At 37.1% G+C, this 23,259-nt stretch overlaps 1 protein-coding gene across 2 annotated transcripts in view; it reads right to left on the bottom strand.

Moving 5' to 3' along the window:
* Positions 1–23,259, bottom strand: part of TRPC7 (transient receptor potential cation channel subfamily C member 7) — a gene marked incomplete at both ends in the record, with an annotated part of 178,874 nt that overhangs the window by 23,654 nt on the left and 131,961 nt on the right. For both annotated transcript variants that reach the window (XM_081316764.1, XM_081316763.1), the window contains 3 exons: positions 2,104–2,325; positions 3,184–3,379; positions 17,895–18,159. In XM_081316764.1, coding sequence (XP_081172890.1) covers positions 2,104–2,325; positions 3,184–3,379; positions 17,895–18,159 — 683 coding nt within the window. The remainder of the gene's footprint in view (positions 1–2,103; positions 2,326–3,183; positions 3,380–17,894; positions 18,160–23,259) is intronic.

Raw genomic sequence — 23,259 nt, forward strand, 5'->3', positions numbered from 1 at the left:
AAGAAAGAGGAATTGCCGTCAATAGAAGAGTGGACTTTAAAGGTTTCCGACCTGGCAGAGATGGCGAAGATTTCGGCCTATTTGAAAGATCACTCGCAAGAACGCTATATTATGGAATGGAGAAAATGGATTGAGTTTATCCAGAATAAGTATAGGGTTAAGAAGTTTTATGTAGCATTTGAATAAGTCTTCTTTCTTTTTTCTTCTTTTTTTCTATATTAGTTTTTTTTATATATATTTAATATTACTAAGGTTTGTTTTATCCTATATAAGCTAGAGAGTGATAGATTTTAGAGTTTATGGTTGTTAGTATATGATTGTTTATGATTGGTTTTTTTTTATATATACCTTGTATTTAGCTCTGGGAAGTCGGGGGGGAGAGGTAGGGGGGGAGGGTGAAGGGAGGGGGAGGGGGGTTTTAAAGAAAAATTGTATGTTAAAACTTTTCAATAAAAAAAAAAACAAAAAAAAAACTTTGCTGGACTTATCAAGCCTTGTTGCAAGGTATAAAGATGCATCACAGATGCAACAAAGTAGCATACAAAGTGGGCTGTATCATTGCTTCAAGAACTCAAACCTCAAAACTCAAACTGGCTAGCTAGACTTTGAGTCCAATAGTTGTGCACATGGGTTTGTGATTTTGTGAATGAGCAGAGCTGCATGTCAGAAACCGAACAATAAATGTGGTAACACTTGTACTTATTGCTATGCCTCTGACTCTCTGGTTGAAAATAGTACTTAAGGCGTTTCAAGTATATAAAAACTGGTTCACTTAGGGTTGCTACAGATGCACTCTAAAACCTTCATTGTAAAAGAGATTGGATCAATTGACCTCCAGGATTCCTTCTGTTTCTGATTCCGTTTCCTTGATAAAACATTCCTAGGTAATAAATACATTTAAATAATGTGCAAATTATCATATATGTGCTTCCCCTGAATTTTAGAAGACAAAGATGAAACTTTATGTGATATTGTACATAGATTCTATAATATCTGTAAGGTAATAGTATGTATTTGCAATGTATGGCAGTGAAAGTTGGACCATAAGAAAGGCTGAGCGCCAAAGAATTGAGGCCTTTGAACTATGGTGCTGGAGAAGACTCCTGCGAGTCCCTTGGACTGCAAGGCGATCAAACCGGTCAGTCCTAGAGGAGATCAATCCTGACTGCTCTTTAGAAGGCCAGATCCTGAAGCTAAAACTCAAATACTTTGGCCACCTAATGAGAAGGAAGGACTCACTGGAGAAGAGCCTAATGCTGGGAAAGATCGAGGGCAATAGAAGAAGGGGACGACAGAGAATGAGGTGGCTGGATGGAGTCACTGAAGCAGTAGGCGTGAGCTTAAATGGACTCCAGAAGATGGTAGAGGACAGAAAGGCCTGGAGGAATGTTGTCCATAGGGTCGCGATGGGTCGGACACGACTTCGCAGCTAACAACAAAATAGTATGTATATGCTATTTACTCTCTTAAGATTATTGCATACTGCCATAATGTTAACTCTAATCATAACTCTTTAGGGTTAGTTTTTGTCAAACTAATTGGGACAAAATGAAGTTTTCAACATCTTTTAGGAGCCATTTATGGAGTGGAAGGAGTCAAACATTTTGGTATTTTTGGAGGAGCTAGATGATGGTTTAAAGATGAAATGAAGATTTTAAGACTTGCCTCCATTTCAGCTCTTAAACTTTCATTGTAGATGCACAAAATTTAACTGATTTTTCTACTTGGGGTGGGGGGTGTCAAGACATAAAGGAGAAAAAGGCAATCCTTCAACATAGTAAATCTTCTCTTAACAAAGGCTGAAAATATTAGTTTTGCCAACTCCACAGCAGTCATGTTACCAGTTCTGTTCCTGCAGCTTCTGAGACCAAAATACTGGAGATCTTAATTGTAAGAAAATTTCTCATCCTTGGGTAGAGGTCAGATCAATGAAGCAGAATTAGATACAATCAAGTAAACACCTCCCCGTGGCCACCAAGTTCATTCGCGAGTCACCAACTAGCAGTCTGAATTACTACATAGAGTTGAAACTGTGTGCCTCTAACATACCTTTTCAAGAAATAAATACTTATTTTGAGAAATAAATAAAAATGACTGACTTACTCGTAGCTTGGAATTCAACATTCCCATCTCAAGATCATTTTCACAGTTTTTGGCCTTAGATTTGCAGAGTTTTATGAGGCACATTTTTATTCTCATTATGAGATAATAAAATGACTTAGGGCTTGGCACTAGATTAAAAGGAGCAGGTAAAGTTCTTCCCTCATCAAAATAGGAAAGCCAGAGTTTAGCACGTGCAAATTTCCACTCCACATCTGCATCTTCCTGCAAAAGAAATAGAAGAACTGATTTAACTTAAAAGTCAAGATTAGTTTTTGACAAAGTGCAAACCATGTTGTCATTGTTACAGAGTTCAAGAGGTTTTTCAAGCTATTAAAATGCTTTGCCCTAAAGTAATCCTTTGTAGGATCATTGATTCTAATTTCCCTTTGAAATAAACCACACAGAAAACTCAATACTTTAATTTATCAACCTTGATCCCCTACAGAAGAGTTACTTCTAGTAGCTTACTCAACTGGAGTCACTGGACAAAGATCTAAATTCTCAAAATGTCCTTTTTGATTACAATTTAAGTCTAACTTTAACAGCATTGGATCTAACAGTGTGCAAGCAAATTAATTTTTTGGTTAAAATATTATTGAAGAGGCCAAGGAACATGCAATGTACTGAATAAGAATATGCACAAGTGACTCCTATATTAATTTAAATAGCCCTTTTCTTCTGTTTCCCTATTTTTAAATTGCCTTTTACACTAAGTATCCCTGAAATGAAGCCAAGCTAATTAAGTTCCTAGGTTTTTGATATAAAAAGACCATGAAGCATCCAGAAAAGCCCCATTGTCTGATGGACTTGGAAAGCAATCAGAACCAAAAATTAAGTCTCTGCAAGAGATTCCTAACTGGTGTTGTCTTTTTTGAATTAAGTTTCAGGATGTTAATCATTATTTACATAATAAGTAACCAAGTCTTAAACAAGTTCATCTTCAAATTCAAAGGTTAATTGGCAATTACTATCAAGCTTTTCAGAACTGGAGGATGGATTCAAGGTGATTCAATCCCTTAATTGATGCTCTTTGTTTTTTACATAATACATTGATATATTAAAGTGAGAGGTCACTCTTACCTCAATTTCCTGATAAGAATTGTTGATCATGGCTATTAACATGTTGAGGAGGACAACCACCATGGTGACGTTATAAACCCCATACAGCACATATCCAATATTCTCAATAAATTTGTGATCGTATTTCAGCACCACTGATATTACTTCAGACAAGCCAAATATAGACCAGAATAAAGTTTTAAAACTTTCTTCTACCCTAAAGACAAAATGAAATCTTAATTAGCTATTTGGGTATGAGCTGGGAATACATCACCATCTAGTCACTGTTTTGAGCTGGGGAGGCTTTATAAATGGATATTAAAAATGTCTGTTCTTAAAAAAATTAAACAAAAGACACCTCTGAACTTGACGTTGCCAGCAGATTATACCAACCAACACTTGGTATAATATATGAACTCAGGAAAACAACCACCTTTTGTTGACTGTACTGCTGAAATGAATTGAAAAAATATGTAGACCATCTGAAATGCACTGTGAGGCAGTGTTTTTTTTCCATAGAACATACCAGAATGGAGTTCCGGCACCTTTTTTCAATGGATTTTCCAAGTTTTAAAAGTAATTTTTGAAAATGTGATGTTTGGTCCACCTGGACTTGAATTGCCCTGTCGAGCGTAGCAGGTCGGCGGCAAAAAATATTAAAATGGTGCATGCAGGCTGCTTGTGTATTGATTCTGATGCATGCATACTTCGTCCACACTGGTTGTGATGGCACTGTTCAGCTTATGATTGGTCAAGTGGTAATGCGCTGTGGTCGCGCTCTGCGGGCGGCAACTGTTATGTTTCATTACACAACTGACGTGTGGGTCTGTGTACAGTGACTGACTATGTGCGAATGGTAAATGACTTCTTTATTTTAAAAAAAATCATTGGTGAATTGAAAATCGTTTAATTTTTTAGTGTAAAAGTATGACCCCAAACTTAAAAATGAAAAAAAAAAATATTAATTACTTCTCAACCACCATTCCTGCTAAGAACTGAATATATAATTTTTTAAATAAAAGATTAACAAGATGTGAGTTACGGCACCATTTTTCTTACCCAAAAAACACTGCTGTGAGGTAATACCATATCTATAGTGAGCTTGCCTTTGTCCTATTTTATGAAGAGCCAAATCATTCCCCAATCTAAACTGCAGATTATCACACTGTTATCTCACAGTACTCAGATATATTAGACAACTTCTTCCCAAAACTGAATCTGTCTGCTCAGTCTGGTCATCTAGAAAAGAATGCTGCTCCCCCAGGTAAAATACGCACGGGGGGGGGATAGACTAAGTGCCAGACAGTCTCTGTGGTAATCTTCACTTTTTGGAACATTATTTGTCCAGAAGCAGGTGCAGCTTCATCTCTCTTAGCTTTGTATAAACACTAAAAACTGCTTCCAGAGAGCTTTCGCCTCAGCCTAATGAGATATAGGGATGGTTATTAGTTTTATAAACAAGTATATAAGCCAACAAATACATAAGGCTTACATTATGCATTTCTGAGATTACAAATAACGACATAAAGGTGAGGTATAAGCAATCCGTAATATAACAAGGTCATGGAGTTTCATCAATCAGGCAACCCAAACTTCAAATGTCTCTCTTGGAAATTTTGTGGGGGGTGGTGGTGAAGGGTATACAATCTAGGGAAAGGCTGCTCCAGGTTTCAGAAGGAGTCTCTGTAGAAAACATTGCCTCACATTTGGGGATATCAGCAAAAGCCCTCTCTACTACATAACACCAAATAGGCAGATTTAACTTGGGAAAGACAGAGAAATCCAGGGTGTAAATTTGCATAAAAGGTGAATTGTCCATTCTTAAGTGTGTACCTATCTTACTGTGTGATTTATATTTGAAACATGCATTGATCAACTCAGTTTGAATATGGGCCTTAAATCCTTCTTAAAAGAAAATCTTCTTTATCAACTTGGTAATTATATATTTTTATTTTATTGTAATCTCACCTTTATTGTTATTATTATAAATGAATTCAGGGTGGCAAACATACCTAAAACCCCTTCATTTTCCCCACAACCACCACCATGTGTTGGGCTAAGGGACAGCAATTGGCACAAAATCACCCAGGAAGCTATTTAGTCTACTGATAAGATAACAAGACTTGATTGTTTAATACAAACCAGCTCTTTTTTTTTCTTTATTAAGGCCCTGTAGTTCCTTAATTCGGAGGTCTACAAATTCACATTATCTGTGGTAATTTTGGAGAGATATATTTTGAAGTAGCGCTTCTAGCATTTTACATTACCTAGATGCTTTTTTTGAGGTGGATGTCTTCCTTGATTTATTTTTTCCAATTTATTTTTTCTTTCAAAAGCACCTGAAATGCAATAGTGAACTAGCTAGTAGTCACTGCAAACAAGATAGTCTCAGATTAACCACTGCATTCCATCACTTTCTGGTGGCCAAAGGGAAGTAATTCTGTAGTGGCGGAAGCAAATGATGGGCCAGCATTGTATAGATGCAGAACTGCTTCCTGGCTAACTGGCCCCTATATGGGCATGGAACCAACAATTCCCACAGCTGGCATGGGTAAGACTCAACAATAGCTCCTCTCTCCCTTTGGTAATAATCACATTCCATATTTCCCTCACTAGATTTCAAGAGATGAAATTTAATTTGAAGAATGGGTTGCTTCTGATGCACTGGACTCCAATATATTTTTCTTACTTGCCCGATACCTGGCATTCAATCACTTGGTGCACAGTTTAATTTCACTTTTAAGATATAAAATACACTCTTTTTCATATAAGAAGATGTTAAATACCACATAGCACTGACTGATAGTGAATTTTTCATAACTATTCTTTGCATGACAAAATTCAGAGATCTGTGGCATGGATTTTCTTTTTTGTTCTTCATTATACCATCAAGACATGTACATGTCTTCATAAAAACAAGTGCTTAAATAAAATAACAAGGTCACTTTTTTCTATTAAATACTGCATTTAACTTTGATCTCAATAGCATTGTATTATCTTTTAATTTGGAAGGGTGCTATTTTATTATTATTTTCTTTCTTGCAATTTTAACAGGTGCATCAATTTTACTACTTTTTGTGAATTAGCAGAACAGATCTACATTGATGTTGCCTAGCAACCAGGTTGAGCTAAAAGTATTTGAATCTCTTGCTGGCAGCAATCAGCCTTATTTAGTTAGAGCTGCCAGAACATGGCTGCCAAAATCCAGATGGCCTCTGAATGGGACCAGAGATACAGAAAAATCTTTGCTGCTCTCTAGTGGCTCCCTTGATTTTCCTAGAACCTCTAATCCAATTTAAATGTATTGTATTGTTTGTTTACACTGTATACAGTGTACATCAATATGCAGAATGTATAGAGGCCACATAGGAACAAGCTAAAAACATGAAATATGTGCAGCATGAGTATGATAAGATACTCATCAAAATATCGGTCATCTCCCTGGCCAAGCCCAAATTAACCACTTCCCTGAGAGGTGGCCCTGGAGTGGTTGTTCCGTGATAGTTACTTCTACTTGTTCATCACTCATCTTCAGTCCATGGCCTGGTTTGATGGGTTTAGGGTTGGATCTAATTTTAACATAGTTTTTAAGCATTGTATTATATTGGGCATGATTATTTAATTCTTTTAATTTCTTTTAAATTTTGTATTTATATTTTGATATTTATTGCCCTGTACACCGCCCTGAGTCCTTCGGGAGAAGGGCGGTATAAAAATTTAATAAATAATAATAAAAAATAATAGGCAAGGATTTTGTTTTTTATTAACTAGAAGAAATTAAAATGGCTGTTTGTAGGAGTACTGTATTCCAAGGAGTGCTGAATCTACCATTTCATCTCTACTTTTCCACAGGAAGGAAATCTCAGCTGACTTTTCAGTTCAAAGAATTCTATTAGCTTTCTTTTCAGAAAGCAGCATGTTGAAAAAATTATGTGGAAAGCAGAAAGAAAGAAAGGAAGAAAGAAAGAAAGAAAGAAAGAAAGAAAGAAAGAAAGAAAGAAAGAAAGAAAGAAAGAAAGAAAGAAAGAAAGAAAGGAAGGAAGGAAGGAAGGAAGGAAGGAAGGAAGGAAGGAAGGAAGGAAGGAAGGAAGGAAGGAAGGAAAGAAGGGTTTAAAATATAATAAGCAAAGGAGCTGCTTGTTGATGTATGTCAGTAAGCATTAGCCTTATTCCCAGCAGGGCAGATCTAAATCTCTCCTGCTTAATGTCTTCACTAAAAAAAGAAAATCTCAAGCTGAATTTCTGTTGGGGGAAAAAAAAGTATTTTAGGCCTGATTCACACACTGAAAAAAGAAGCAAGGCCTTGGTAGAATATGGTCATTTTAGAATGCTGAATGAACCTACTTGTACAACAAAAGATGTTCTTGATGTTAAAATAAACATCTTTTAGTTTAACCCAGCTTCCTCTATGACATGTTCCATTTTTACCAGCTCTTAACCAATATTCAATCCTTTTCTCAATTCTTCTGAAAAGGGATATTACCCAAATTATCAGACATTAAAAATCATGCATATTTTGGCAAAAGTAATGTTAGGTAACAATAAAACGGGATTCCTTCTTTCAGTTATAGTGACTTCTCTTTTTAAGCAAGAAATTAATGCAATTGATCCACCCGGCTGCAAGGAATTCAGTAAATATTAACTGCTTTCTGAGAGCTGCCTTTTGAATTTAATAAAGCCAAATTCACCCCAAAGACAAACAACATTATAATAACCTAAACTTGCTGGGAAAAAGAAGTCTCCCTTTTAAAATTGCAAACTTATTAACATATAATGTTTGCAGCTCCTGTCAGCTAAAATCAGGATTCTAAACACCCTCAAACTAAACAGAGATAAAAGGCATTTGGGAAGAAAAAGAATGATTCTTAGACATCTTTAATGAGACTTTGTACCTTATAAGACTGGGCTGGTTAGTACTATTGTAGAAAGTGAAAGACCTATATAGCAAGCTTTTGGCTTGAAAGGCACAATTGCAAAAAGGGTTCAGGGCACCGTATCCTAATCTGAGGGTCTCTTGATATGTTTTGATTGCAACCAAGGTTTTGTTGGTTGGGAATGTTGAAAATGCCTCTTTAAAACCTCCCAGAAATGCTATACTAGGAAAGGTTAACTTAGAGATTTGGTCCCTACATGATGGCTGTTGGTCTTCAAGCTGTGGAAATGTGGAATTTGATTCTGCAAATCTATCCTCCTTCAATATAGTCTTATTTAGGGGTATCACTGAGACACATTTTTGGGATTAGAAATGTGAATCTGGAAGGCTTTCATTTGTACCTTGAAGACAAGATCTATTTACAACTTGAAATCTGCTGAAACACAGAAAGAGAATGGAAACAGATTAGGAAAAGGGTGTTTTCTAGCATGGGATGGGAAACAATCTCCATGACTTTGCATGGAAAATAGCTCAGCTCATGTTTTTATCTCATTCCAACCACAGAGATAAACCACAGACTTATAGCAAATCTCTAAGGATCTTTTTTCTCATTCAGTACAAAACGCCAAATGCCCACAAGGTTCCATTATATCCAGAAAGTGGAAATTGTGCAGAGGACTCATAACTCAGCTACTATTTGCAAAGCCTTCCAGACTTCAATAGCAGTTATTGCATCAATAGCTGTAGCCCCATCTGGTACTTCATCCCCAGATGTCACCACGGTTGTCACGGTGGTTTAGTAGTCAATGGCAGTAGCATGTCAAGAGGGGTAGCTACTTCAGCTAATTCAACAGTTTATTTATTATGAACTGAAGTAAACTGAGGTTCACCAAAGCATCTGAATTTAGCATGTTGTACTAATATCCAAGTCATTGTCTGTTTTACATCTTTAATAACCGGTCTCCATATTTCACCTTCAGATTATTGCAAACTATAACCCATCCCAACCACAAGAAGATACCTGTAATGGCATCTTGTTTGAGATAGGCAAACTTTTTCTGAACAATGGCTCAGTCCATTTAGTACTATTTTATTTATTTTTATTTTGAAGTGCATATCTTTTCATGTTCAAATGATAAACAAGATACATTTGATCTTAGCCGAAATGAGAAGGTTAAATACGTCTTAAATAAGGAGAGAAAGGAAGAATAAGATGAACAAGACAGAGGAATAAATGAAGGGAAAAAAAGTTTAACTTGGTCATTTAAAACTCTTCCAGGGGTAGAGCAAAACGAAATCCATCACAGAGCAGAGGCCCTAAAATGTACATTAATAATAGCCATCTCTGGAACAGAAACACTTAAAAGAGATCACATCAATTAACAATAAGCATTCCAAAGTTATGTCAATTAACAATATAATAAAATATTGCGAGAACAAATCTCAGGTTGCCTGCTAAATAAAAAGAAGAAGAAGATATAATAGCTTCATATTAGAAAAATTAAAATGAGCCATTCTGTCATGGCCCAGAGAATAGAGAAGATGAGAAAAACCCAGACCTTTACAGAGGAGGAACATTAGATGGGGCTCATTGATGTATCAACACAGTGAAATGACATTTTTAAAAGTCTTCAAATTTATGGATTTGATTTGTCTGACTATTCAAAGTGTTGATGGGGGGGGGTATACAAGGAACAGAGATGCAGAACGAGACAATAGAAGACCCCCAGGGAAATTTTCTCAGGTAAGATGGCTTGACATTCATCAAATGCAGAGCATGGTAACAGAAAGCTGTAGTAACAAAGAGGACTCTGATGCCCCAACAGAAATACTAAACAGAGGACAGAACCAGAGGACAAGCCTGATGGGAGAGATATGGCAAGATTCCAAATAAACAAGAGAGATCTTTCTCTGTAACAAGGAGCCTTACCAGTTGTCCAGCACATGAGACAATGGTTTCTTTTGGATGGAGCAAATCCCTATAAATCCACCAATCTCCAAAGTGGTAGAAGAAACCCACTGAACCTCAGTGGCTCAATCCCTTCTTTGAAATGATTTCCTGGAATATAGCAGGAAGCAATTTATAGCACAAGAACCCCACCTTTAATTATAATATAACAGATTTTAGTGTTGTATTCCTGCAGGAGATCTGGTGCAGGGAGAAATACATGGAGAGGGAATATTATGCAGTCTCCATGCTAGCATCTCTGAATGTAGGTAAGGGAGCAGTTGGGACGTACTTCTACCAAGCTTTGTGCACATGTGTTAAGTTGAACTATCACTACCCAGAAAGTATGTATGTACAGCATTAATTAAATTTAACTGATGCAGTTTATTGATAGCTAATGTATATACCTGCTCTCTCTTTAATACTAAGTTTTTAATTAGCTGCCTATGGGGCACATATCATTCTATTAAGGATTCCCCCGGCTGCCAATTAAGACCAAGTATTTTCCTTGCTAGAGGGTAGTTTTAAAGACTTCAGAAATAATTATAAGGGTCTGAATGTTGCCAAGACATTCAATAGCTTAGACCTACTGAATGTGGCTGTAAGAGAATACTATCCAGGTGAATATATAGTACATATTGGGCAGATAGGATTATGAGTACTTTAGATTATGTGGCCAGCTCTCTCAACCTGTTTTGACCCATTCATAGATTTAAGATGGATGGTTGCTTAGAAAATGACAATGTATCACTGCACTTTGAGTTAACTCCAATGGGGCAAGATTCATGGAATGTTGCTCATCCTGAAAGGAAGGTGGGTGTCCATCTCATTACTGAGATGATGAAAAAAAAAATGATGTCCTTATGAAGCCAGAATTCAGAAAAATTCATCTTGATTAGGTCATTTAAAATAGATAAATAGCTAAGCTGGGATTGCGCTCCTCCAAACAGACCCAGTGTGCAATCAGTGGAAACTTCTGGACTCCTGAGTCCTGTTTAAAAAGGGTTAGGGTTAGGGTTCCTGGATCAGGAGCACTACTCTAAGTCAGAGGTCCCCAACCTTTTGGGCACCAAGGACTGGTTCCATGGAGAGAGGTTTTTCCATGGACCAGAGGGTGCATGGTTTTATGTGCTGCCTGCATCCAATGGAGGGGCCTTTGCTTGTTTGTGTGGACCGGTTGCTGGCATGCTGCGGCCTGGTACTGGTCCACAGACTGGGGGTTGGGGACCCCTGCACTAAGTTATTTATGCACTAGTCACCTCCTGAATGGACTACAGTAATGTGCTCTACATGGGGCTGCCCTTCAAAAGTATCTAGAAGCTTCAGCTGATTCAAATTCAGTGGTGTGGGCATTTATCTGTGCTCCCAGAAAAACATATGTTACACCTCTGCTCCTCAGGCTGCATTAGCTGCCAGTTTCCTTCTGGGTCCAATTCTATAAAGACCTTTATGACATTGGACATGGGTTATCTGAGGGACTGCCACTCCCCAAATTATAACAGCCCACCCCATTAGATCTGGCAGAGAAGGTATGCTGCAAATGCCATCTTCCAGGAACTTGCATTTGGTGGATCCCAACCACATGTCCTATCAAACCCAGCAAGAGGGTCATCTTGTGGGGTCCCATTAGTCAAGGAACTTCCTTTGGTTGGATCCAGGAGGAGAGGTTTTTTTTTTGTTTTTGTGTTTTTTTTCCTGTTGAGGAATGCACCCTTTGGAATATCATTCTAGCTGAGATGAGTTTGGTCAATTTGTTTTTGTCATCAGGCTGGAAACGAACAGCCTATTAAATCAATGGTATAACTTTGAATGCATTCTTCTCTATCCTTTGCAATTCTGTTTTTAATAACTTTAATAACTTTTAACTTTAACACCTTTTAACTGATAATGATACATCGATTACTTAGTTTTAATTGTACACCCTGCCCAGAGTCACATGCAAGTGAATAGGTCTAATAAATAAATAAGTGTAAACACACTGGGATATTACGAAGCTTTGTTACAGTGACTCTGAAGTTTAGCAAACAAGTTGGGAAAGAAAGAAAGAAATGAGCAGTACTGTATGTCCTTGACAGAGCTTCTTGGTTTGATCAGGATTGAATCAAGGCTAAGAGAAAGCCGATAGCTGTTTATCATTTTTACAAGATGAATACTTTGCAAGTGCCCACCCAACTAATCTTGGAATAAAAATGCTTTTAAAACAGCTGATTACACCCAAAATAAGGGATGCTATAATACTATGTGGAACCAGCTGTTACAGCAGCAAAATCAAATAATTCTTCCACTTTCTGGGGACTAGGGCCCATTTGCAGGCACTCAGAGCTTCATGCTCAATTTCTCATATTCCCTCAGCAAAGTGGGAAGAAATTTTCTATGCAGACAGATTGATAAAATATCTCCCAGGAGGAGGATTTTGGATCTCTTCTATGCTGACTGCAGATCTATGGATAAATACACAGCACACCCAAAATCTATTCTTTATGCTGCTCTTAAACTGACCTTGGACAGTATCTTCAGAAATAAATAAGCTCAAAATTTCATCAGTTGACCAACAACTGCTTACCCTCATTTATAAAATTCAGGAAAATACTAGACTGAAGATAAGAAGTCATATAGGAGAACAAATATCTGAGTCTGCCTTACCAAGAGAAAGATCAAGCAAGGTTGCATTTTTGCCCCCTTATTACTCAATGTTTATATGGATGCTATTAATGATTATCTGATAAGTAGAAATCCATCCACTGAACATTGCATGCAGTTAGCAGTACTACTCTACAAATATGATGATGAACAGATCACTGATCCCAGTAAGATTAAGTAGGGTTTTTTGTTCTGTCTTCCTCTTATATTTGGATTATTATTTATAACTGAACTATAACATAACAAAGATTATGGAGTTCTCAAAAGACCCCAAAACCTGAACTGAACTGTAAGCCACCTAGAGTCACTGACGTGGGCAGCAATATAAATTAAATACATAAATAAATTCCAATGGGCATACCTTTAACCCACTGACTTGTTTTAAGTATCTCAGGAGTTTTAGGTTTTTTTTTAAGTCAAATGGAAATTGGAAGCCTACTTCTTACATGTGTCCCAATATTCTGCACAATATATTTCAACCATCATTAAATTCTTTGCAGTCAAATCTCTTCCTTGCAGAGCAGAATTAGGGCGAGAAAGGCAGATCTATCTAATCCATGTTTTAAAGACGATGTATAACATGTAGCTTAAGTTAAATTTCCTACCAGAAAAGCTGAGCCTGCTAAAATTGGCAGATTCTTTTCATTACCCTGGAAAGTTAGGATAGAGCAGAAAATGATGCCTTGTGAGTTTTCTTCTCAGATGCTTCTGGGAATGAGATATGTGTCAGAATCCATTTATATCATATTCATAAATGGAATGTTTCAAACATTATTCCATGGATTCTGCCATCTCCCGAAGAGAAGAGTATAGATGTGTATTGAACCAGTATTAGGCATTTCAAAGGAAAGGAGAATCCTTTTGAACTGGGGAAACAAAAGGGGGGGCTAGCATCTGGCTTGTGTCACGGAAGAGAGCAATAAACATGAAGGGTCCTAAGTTCCTTTTTCCCACGAGAGGGATGATACGAGATAAAGGATGGGGGACTGACCAAATGGGTTTAAGGGGGGTTAAACCGGGAACTCTTTATAAGGGTTTACTTCGTGGAATAATATTAAGTCCTGTCTCGTTTCCTACAACCAAGCATGTCATAGTAAAGATTCTTTTTGGAATAGATTTGACTCCAAGAATTTTGTCTTCCTAAGACATGGTTTGGGGTGGGTCCTGACAATATGACCACATGAGAGATCCTGAAACACAAACTAAATTGTAAGGGCAGGCTGGAAGATCAATTGAGAATTTCTGCAAGCATGGTAGTGAATCCCCTAGGGTAACCCACAAATAGCTCAGTATCTTAAATTTACTCTCCCAAAATATTGCAGAATTGCTTGCTTTGATATCCCCCATCAGCAATCCTAAGGGCTCATCTAAGATCATCCCATATAATGAGAGAGTCTCCACATATGGAGACATGTTTTTAGAAATTGTGATTGCCTATTTGCTTCTATACTGTTAGCTGCACATACTCCTGGAACACATACTCTGCACATACTCATAGCCTCCATGGTGCCAATCTGTCAACCTCCAGTCTGAGTATCCAAATAAAGCCCAGGATGTCTTTCATATCTGAAGATCTTACTGAATGAAGTATCTTACTGATTCTGAATCCTCCAAATGACCTACATGTATAATGTCTACTTGAAGATAAGGATCCAAAAATGACCTGGCAAGGAGCAAAATTCTTTTGAAACAGCATGCTGAATGTGGAGATCAAGAGGAGGCTTAAGGAGCTTCAAATTTAACTGAACATTGCACCATTTTTACTCTGTAGTATTGCTAAATTTATGGGGCTGACCTGTAACCTTAATAAAGAATTTAATAAAATGCCTTATCAATCAATGGGCTTTAATTTTAAATATGTGTTTTAAAAGTGCATATTAAAATCATACTTTAATGCTTAGGGATTCTATTAATTAAGGTGTTTTATAGGCATATCGAGAGCCAGTTAAGGCATCGGGCTAGAAACTGGGAAACAGTGAGTTCTAGTCTTGTTTTGGGCACAAAGTTCACTGGGTGAACTTGGGCCAATCACTTTTTCTCAGTCTTAGGAAGGAGGAAATGGCAAACCACTTCTGAAAAACCTTGCCAAGAAAACTGCTGCCCTGCGAAAATTGGACACAATTGAACAGAAGAAAAAAATGGTACTTTATCATATTTGATGATAATCAGTTTTTTAGCTTCTATTTTTTTGCTGTCTTCTTATTTTCTATTATATATCGTAATAGTATATACTATTATATACTACTATATATACTATATAATAGTATATACTATTACAATATACCTTTATTTATTGTCACTATATAGGAACTATATTTTTATTTGAAGTCTATTATGTAAGTTGTAAAACTATATACAGGTCAATAACCTCAATAAAGGCTATTCAAGCAAGAATGATGTTACTCATATTCAATTATTATTTCGGATAAGCCTCCGCTGGCTAATCTGTGTGGTCATTTGGGGATCGTAAGATAGACCTCTGGATGCCGAGACATATTACAAAGAAATTACTTTTTCCAGAAATATCTCTGAGCTGTGCTGTCTTATCCTAAAGGCATGCTGATCGTGGTTATTCTTGCTATTCTGTCTTAGCTTAGCATATATTATTCTAGTGTCCATTTCATACCAAATAAGGTACACATAAGCCATTGATTTCCACAGATTTCAGACAGTTTAATCCTATGTCAGAGATATTTAACATTATTTTTTGCCTAACAAGTAATTCCAAATTCTAATATATGATCCCTGGTTCTGTTTTTATTTAGGATTAAATTCTTGTAGACTATATTAAAATCATGGATATTTCCGCTCCATAATGATGCTATTGTTCATTTGTTCCAAATTATCTGATGTCATGAATATCAAATCAAATATCAGAAATAGATGGAAACATATTTAAAAAATTAAATATACATATTTAATTTTAAATATTTAAATATGCATGCATGCTGGTGTTTTCTAATGGGGTGTGGAAAAGGTATCAGGGTGACAAACAAGCCAAGTGATGAAAACGAAGTTTTTGCAAGGTCTAGTAAACTGAGCAAAATCTAAACTAATGCCTATCTATCTTTCTCTTTGGAAATTATGTAATGTATATATAGAACTTTATGTTTCAGGAGACATGTCTCTGTTATTTCTCATCCAGAATATAAAGTTATGTGTGCAAATTCCAGGAACAAAGTTGTTGATATGATACTTCTTGACCATAAAAGAAAGCAAAGAGGTCCTCACAGACTATATTTGTTGTTTTATATTTAATTACTTAATGACCAGAAATCAGGTTGCCATACATGCAAACTGGAATTCCCCAAACCATTTCCAGAATGATGAACTGCAGCAATAAGAAGTTTCCCCCCCCCCACAAAATGACAGTTGTAACTGCAAATCTGCTCTCTTAGGCATCTTCTTTAGGGAGCAGTCTTTAATTACAGGATTAGATGCTATTTTCCACTTGCAACAGCTGTCAGAAAGAATACGTGCACACTGGAGAATCAATTAAGGGCATATTGGCTGCTGAAAGTCTGATGCTGCCTTTTTTCAAGGCATGGCACTGTCGTGGAAACCCTTGCCTTATATGTAGGCATACACTGGCAGTTGCATTTATATAGTACAAAATAAGGGGTGACCTCGTCAAGATATAAATAGATGGGAGGCCAATTCCAAAGAGCTCTCTTCCCTCCTTCCTTCCCTTAAAATGAAATTTTAAGGTATTTCATGTGATTATGATCTATTGAATTCATTACAGCAAAGTCCTATAGACCTGTGTTGGCGTAGAGGTCATCACCTTCTTCACAGCCAGCTACAAGTTTGTCACTTTTCAACTTTTGTAAAAGATTTAACTCCAAATATTCTATAATCAGTGCTGAACAACCTAAAGCATATCATAATGCATGCTCACACTGTGCTTTTGCAAGAACACAGAGATTTTGTAAGGTTTCCTGGCTTTGTGAGCATTTTCTTTTTAAAAAACTTTTTAATGATGAGGTTGGATCTAAGTTCCCTCTAAGGGCCATGTGGCTGATCCTATAAGTTGCAAAAAACACCAGCCAGTGAGAAAACTGACCTGCCATATAGATGGGCACTGGAAATTATTCTGCAATAGATGGAATAATGGTTTGGAGAAAGATAGAAATAGATATATCAGCAATGGCATGCAGCTTTTGTTAAGCACCTTCATTGAAAAATGACTTTTGCTGTGCTAATACATTACGTTATGTTATGTATTTGTTTTATATATTTTATTATGTTATATTATTGTATTGTATTGTATTGTATTGTATTGTATTGTATTGTATTGTATTGTATTGTATTGTATTGTATTGTATTCCATTGCACTACATTACATTATATTATGTTGTTATGTTATTACATTGCATTGCATTGCATTGCATTATATTATATATCTCAAGCCCTGGGGTAAATAATTCCCTCATTTTCAAAATGTTATAGCTTTCCTTGAAGTACTATGGAATACCTGATTAACAGTAAAATGGTATAACATTTGATATCTGAAAAGGATATGCATATTAGGATATATCATCTCTGTCCACCAAGTTGTTTCTTTAATGGTGCAGGATATATCATCTGGTACCCTATTTTCCATCTCTAGTCTGCTGCTGCTATCTTCCTTTAGGATTGGCACTGAAAATTTCCTACAACGGTGTTTCTTTGCCTTTTGAGATATAGATAGATAGATAGATAGATAGATAGATAGATAGATAGATAGATAGATAGATAGATAGATAGATAGATAGATAGATCTATAGATAGATAGATAGATAGATAGATATATTGATAGATAGATAGATAGATAGATAGATAGATAGATAGATAGATAGATAGATAGATAGACAGACAGACAGACAGACAGACAGACAGACAGACAGACAGACAGACAGACAGACAGACAGATAGATAGACAGATAGACAGATAGATAGACAGATAGACAGATAGATAGAAGATATAATGGTTGGTACTATTTATGCCTCCTTGTTTTGTGTTCCTTTGATCTTGTTTTATCAATTAAACTGTTTTGATGTTTGCTGATGTTTAATATATAAACATCAAACTATATATGCTAGATGAACTGAGTGACATGAATCGGTCTGATCTAGATAGAGGAGTTGGCTTGTAATGTGTTGAGTCCAAAATAAACTGGATATTACCCACAATAATGTTCCAAACAATGCAGAAATACATATAGTCTGTAATTCTATATAATACAGAAAACAGCAGTCTGGGGAGTCAAAACCCATGCTGTAGATACTCACGTTGTAAATGCTGGGTTATATTTTGCACCTAGGTAGTATGAGTAAAGGTTGAACATTCCAATCATGAAGGCGAGAAACACCATGATAAAGATGACCATGAACTTGAAGATGTCTTTCACAGTTCTTCCCAAAGAAATCTGGAGAGGACCAAAGCTTTCATTGGCTGGGAGAATGTAAGCAATCCTTGAGAAACTGAGTACCACCGCTATTGCATATAATCCTTCTGATATGATTTGAGGATCTGAAGGAAGCCATTTGCTCCTGGCTAAAAGAAAACACAATAGGCAATATATATATAATTAATAATGAAGATCCAAATCAAAAATGGGAGGAGGGAGATGGTGAAAGGAAGACTGAAGAAGAAAGACACTATATCTTCTTACTGATGGAGTTCTTACTATAGATGTTATTGATGAGTCTTGATTTCATCCTTGTCCTCTGTTTCTGGATATTTTGGATTAACTCTTCCTCTTCTTTCTTCCCCTCTTACAAAGTTAGAATTGTAAGATTCCCAAGGAATATAAAGGGCTCCATCCAATGTAGATTAAAGAGCAGAAATCTCTGCTCTACCTGCTTGTGAAATATCTTGCTGAATTCTTTCTTTATTTCTTTGTAATTGTCACTAAGACTATATTGATCTAGCCTCGTGTTAAAGTTGCTTGAGTTGTACTGCTTGAGTTAAAGTTGCCTGAAACTGTTTATATTTTAAACAAACAAACAAACAAACAAAAAACCATGTTAATGCATCTCCCTGAATCCAGAATTTTGGCTTATAGGTCACCAATACATCTGATGAATAATATCCAAACTGGTTTCCAAGATTTTGGATCTTAGTCCTTCTTATATTATATTTTCCAAAATGACTGAATCGTTTAAGTCATTGTTTCTTTTAATTGTTTTACTCTGTTATTTAATCTCTTGGATTGCAACCTACCCCAAAAACCTCTGGAAAGCATGTGAAGCTACAGTTATTATTTTAAGTAAATGAATAAATAATATGGTTTCATCATCATTCTGATTGTTTCACTAAAGCAGTATCTGTTATTGTCGTCTTAGTTTTAGAAACAACCACCAGCTTCCTTTGAGTTCCTAAATATTAAAAGGTTAGTTGGGCTTGTTGTGCTGAATCACCTTTGTCTTGACATTAATCACATCAGACACTTCCTCCTATGGGTTCTTAAGGTCACTGTGTGAAGCTCAGGAAAGAAAAACATTCTGCTTAGGCTACCCATTAAACAGGGCATTTAGAAAATGCTAGGTTCTTGCTCATACAGAACATCTACATATTCAGCTGTGTAGACAAAGATTCTTTTTTGCAAAGTAGATTTCTCTAAATGGAGGCCCATGAAGAAAGGCCGCTGAACCATATCTTTCAAAGATCCTGGAGCACCAGGCAACTACCAGATGACTAGAAAAGAGCTGATGTAGTTCTCATCTTCAAAAAAGGAAAGAAGATGGAACCATAAAACTACAGACCTATCAGCCTAATATCAATACCTCGGAAGATTTTGGAAAAGATAATCAAGTAATCTATCTGTGGACACCTACAGGCAAATAAAGTAATAAACAGAAGCCAACATGGATTTATCAAAAACAGATCATGTGAGATAAATCTTATTGCATTCTTTGACAATGTAACAAATCAGTGGACGAGCAAAATGCTGTGGATATAATTTACTTGGACTTCAGTAAGGGATTTGATAAATCACAACTACTACTTAATAAGAAAAAAAATGTAGGTAAAACAGCATCACTGCCAGATGGATTCATAACTGGTTGACCAACCACACTCAATAGAACTGTATCTACATGGAGAGAAGTATGCAGTGGGTACCACAAGGCTCTGTCTTACCCAGCATTCTTCAATATATTTATAAATGATTTAGATGAGGGGATAGAAGGGTAACTCATCAAATTTGCAGATGACACCAAGCTGGTAGAAATAGCCAACACTTCAAAAGATAGTTTGAGACAAAGAAGGATCTTGACAGTCTTGAACACTGGACCCTATCTAACAAAATGAAATCAAATGGTGAGAAAAGTAAGGTTTTACATTTAGGCTAGAAAATCCAAATGCGCAGGTATAGAATAGGTGGAACCTAACTCAGTATGGTAGTAATTATGAGAAGGATCTTGGAGTCCTAGTAGACAATCACTTAAATATGAGCCAGCAGTGTGCTGTAGCTGCCAAAAAAGGCAACAAAGACCTAGGCTGCATTAACATGGAATCAAAATCACATGAAATGTTAGTGCCACTTGATAATGCCTTAGTAAGACCACACTTGGAATATTGCATCCAGTTTTAGTCATCACAATATAAAAAAGATGTCAAGACTCTAGAAAAAGAACAGAGAAGAACAACAAAAATAATTAGGGAACTGAAGAATGGTTGCAGGAATTTGGTATGTCTAGTTTAATGAAGAGAAGGGTGAGGGGGGACATGGTAGCAGTGTTCCAATATCTCAGGGGCTGCCCCAAAGAAGAGGGAGTCAAGTTATTCTCCAAAGCACCTGAAGGCAGAACAAGAAGCAACGGGTGGAAACTAATCAAGGAGAGAAACAACCTAGAACTAAGGAAAATTTTCCTGACAGTGAGAACAATTAATCAGTGGAACAATCTTCCTCCAGTGCTCCAACACTGTTTTTAAGAAGAGATTGGGCAATCATTTGTGTAAAACGGTATAGGGCAGTAGTTCTCAACTGGTGGTCCGCAGACCTCTGGTGGAGGCACGATGCTGTCACGGGGGGTCAGTGAAGGCTTGAAGAAATGTTATGATTTAAATTTCAGCTCATTTAAAAGGGGTATGTGGGGAAGAAAAGGTTGAGAACCATTGGTATAGGGAAGACATGTCAAACACAAGGCCCGGGGGCCGGATCTGGCCCGCAAAGTGGTTTTATGTGGCCCGTGAAGCCCTCCTGGAAACAGTGAGGGAACGGCCCCCACTACCTTGGCCCTGGCCCTGAGACCCTCCTTCTGCCAGAGACCCTCAGATCTGTCCCACTCCTGCCCAGGCACCCATAGGCACCCTTGATGCGAATGATGTAGAGCTGACCACGCCCACCCAGTAGGCCATACGCACTCTAGCCATGCCCACTCAGTAGGCCACGCCCACCCAGGCCATACGCACCCGGCCCCCTGAGGGCAACCGCAATGCTGATGCGGCCCTCAATGAAATTGAGTTTGACACCCCTGGTATAGGGTTTCCTGCTTGAGCAGAGGGTTGGACTAGAAGACCTCCAAGGTCCCTTCCAACTCTGTTATTCTCTTAAGGCAAGAAGATATTGTGAAGATCTGTGCGCAGAATCCTGCACAAGCTATACTAGTATACTCAAAAGTAATTGGGGACATCTTGTAAAGGACAATTTAATCAACATTAGTACAGTATATGTTGCTAAATCACTGACTATATGCATGTTCTTTTCTTATGAAATCATCACTCTTTATCAACAAATATTTCAGTGCAACTACATGCCAGTCCCCTGAAAAATCTGATAGCTGTATAATATTCTTGCATATCTATGTTCAGAAGAAAATTCAATTTCCTCAGCTCTGACCTCTGCCCTTTTAATTTATGCATGTATAGAATCAGAAGTTAGTATAATTGGCTGGGAGGCGCAATGTGCACTTGCATGAATATTGGTTAGAAAATCCAACATTTTTGAGACTCAGGTCAGAAAGTGGTTGAGTGGTATCCACGGCAGTTCTATCTAGTGCAAATACATGACAGAAAGTGACAGTGTTAAGGAATTTAAATTGCTAAAAGCCTGATCGGTTTTCTAATCTGTATTTGAAGGGCAATTTTCCTAATGAGTTTTCTACTTTTTTTTTACATAAATGCTACAGTAATGATGTAACTGTTTATATTTGCAACATTTCATGATGTTTGTAAGTCATAGCATAAATTGCCTGATAACTTTTTCATCAATGCAAATTACCTATTTCTTTTTTTTTTAATCCTGAAGATTTCTCAGCTACAAAATTTTCAATACAAATTCTCTGGGTACAAGATTTTTAAAATGCAGCTAGTGCATTTTAAACAGTTTGTAACACCTTGCTTTTTTCCCCCTTTTCTATGCTTGAAAAAGACACATTTTGAATCAAGGATTTTGAGGCTAATTTTCATGCTGCTATGAAAGCCCATATTCATTTCCAGAAGAATTAGTTTCCTGGCATAGTGATGGTATTAGTTTCATGCCATAGAGACCAGCCACCATTATGAAGCTTTTAAAATCCTGCCGGATCTAATTGTTTTCCAAATTAGAATTTGGCAGTAGCCATATCCATGCCTAAAAAGCTTGGGATCAAAGGGCTGGAAAAAATAGTCTCTGCAATACTACTTACAACATCAGCTGGGGTTCTGCTTGTAGACTCACTAATAGGTTTAGCTCACCTTTGGATGGCTAGGAGTAGGGCCTTTTTGATGGCATCTGTCCTCCAACTCTGCCTATTTTATTATAGACAACTCAAGGCTTGCCTATAGGAGCCGTGATGGTGCAGTGGTTAGAATGCACTATTGCAGCAGTTTGATCCTCACTGGCTCAAGACTGACTCAGCCTTCCATCCTTCCAAGGTCAGTAAAATGAGGGCCCAGATTGTTGGGGGCAATATGCTGACTCTGTAAACCTCTTACAGAGAGCTCTAAAGCACTATGAAGTGGTATATACGTCTAAGTGCTATTGCTATTTACCCAAACATTTGTAAGATAAAGAACTATTCCAGGACCAAACTGTTACATTATAAAGTGAGGGGTCCTTAGTGGTCTCTGAACTTGGTTGTTTTCTTGCAGACGTTTCATTGCCCAACTACAGTATGTAGCATCATCAGTGCTAGTAAAAATGAAGTTTGTCTCAATTATTGCAATGTTATGGTCTGATTCTAGGATTGGTAATTTTATTGTTGATTGATCTATTTACTGTTTCTCTAGAATTAAATATAATTTTAGCTTGAAGAGGGTTGTTTTGTACACAGTCTCTGGCCTCCTTTGGCACTACGAGTAGCATTAAAATAAAAGATAAATGCCATTTCCATCCTGCCTGAAGCAATAGGAGCATCAAGGCACAAGGGCCACCGGTTTAAAAATTGATTTGAGGGTACGTTATTTATAAGGAAAAGCAGTGCTTTTTTTGTAAAAGAAAAAGGTGCCGGAACTCACACATGTCATACAACCTGCCTTGCCTACCCTAAAATGTTCCATCCAAAAAAGGTGCCGGAACTCCATTCTGAGTGTTCTATGAGAAAAAAAGCCCTGAGGAAAAGATAGTGATAGAACATCTGCTTTATGAGTAGAGCCTCATGGGTAATCTCACCTGACTGACCTTGTCTAGGCTGTGAGCAGAGTTAGCCTGGTTAGTGCTTGGATAAGAGA

The sequence above is a fragment of the Vipera berus genome (genome assembly GCF_964194415.1).
Source record: "Vipera berus genome assembly, chromosome: 2".
Taxonomy (NCBI): Eukaryota; Metazoa; Chordata; class Lepidosauria; order Squamata; family Viperidae; genus Vipera; species Vipera berus.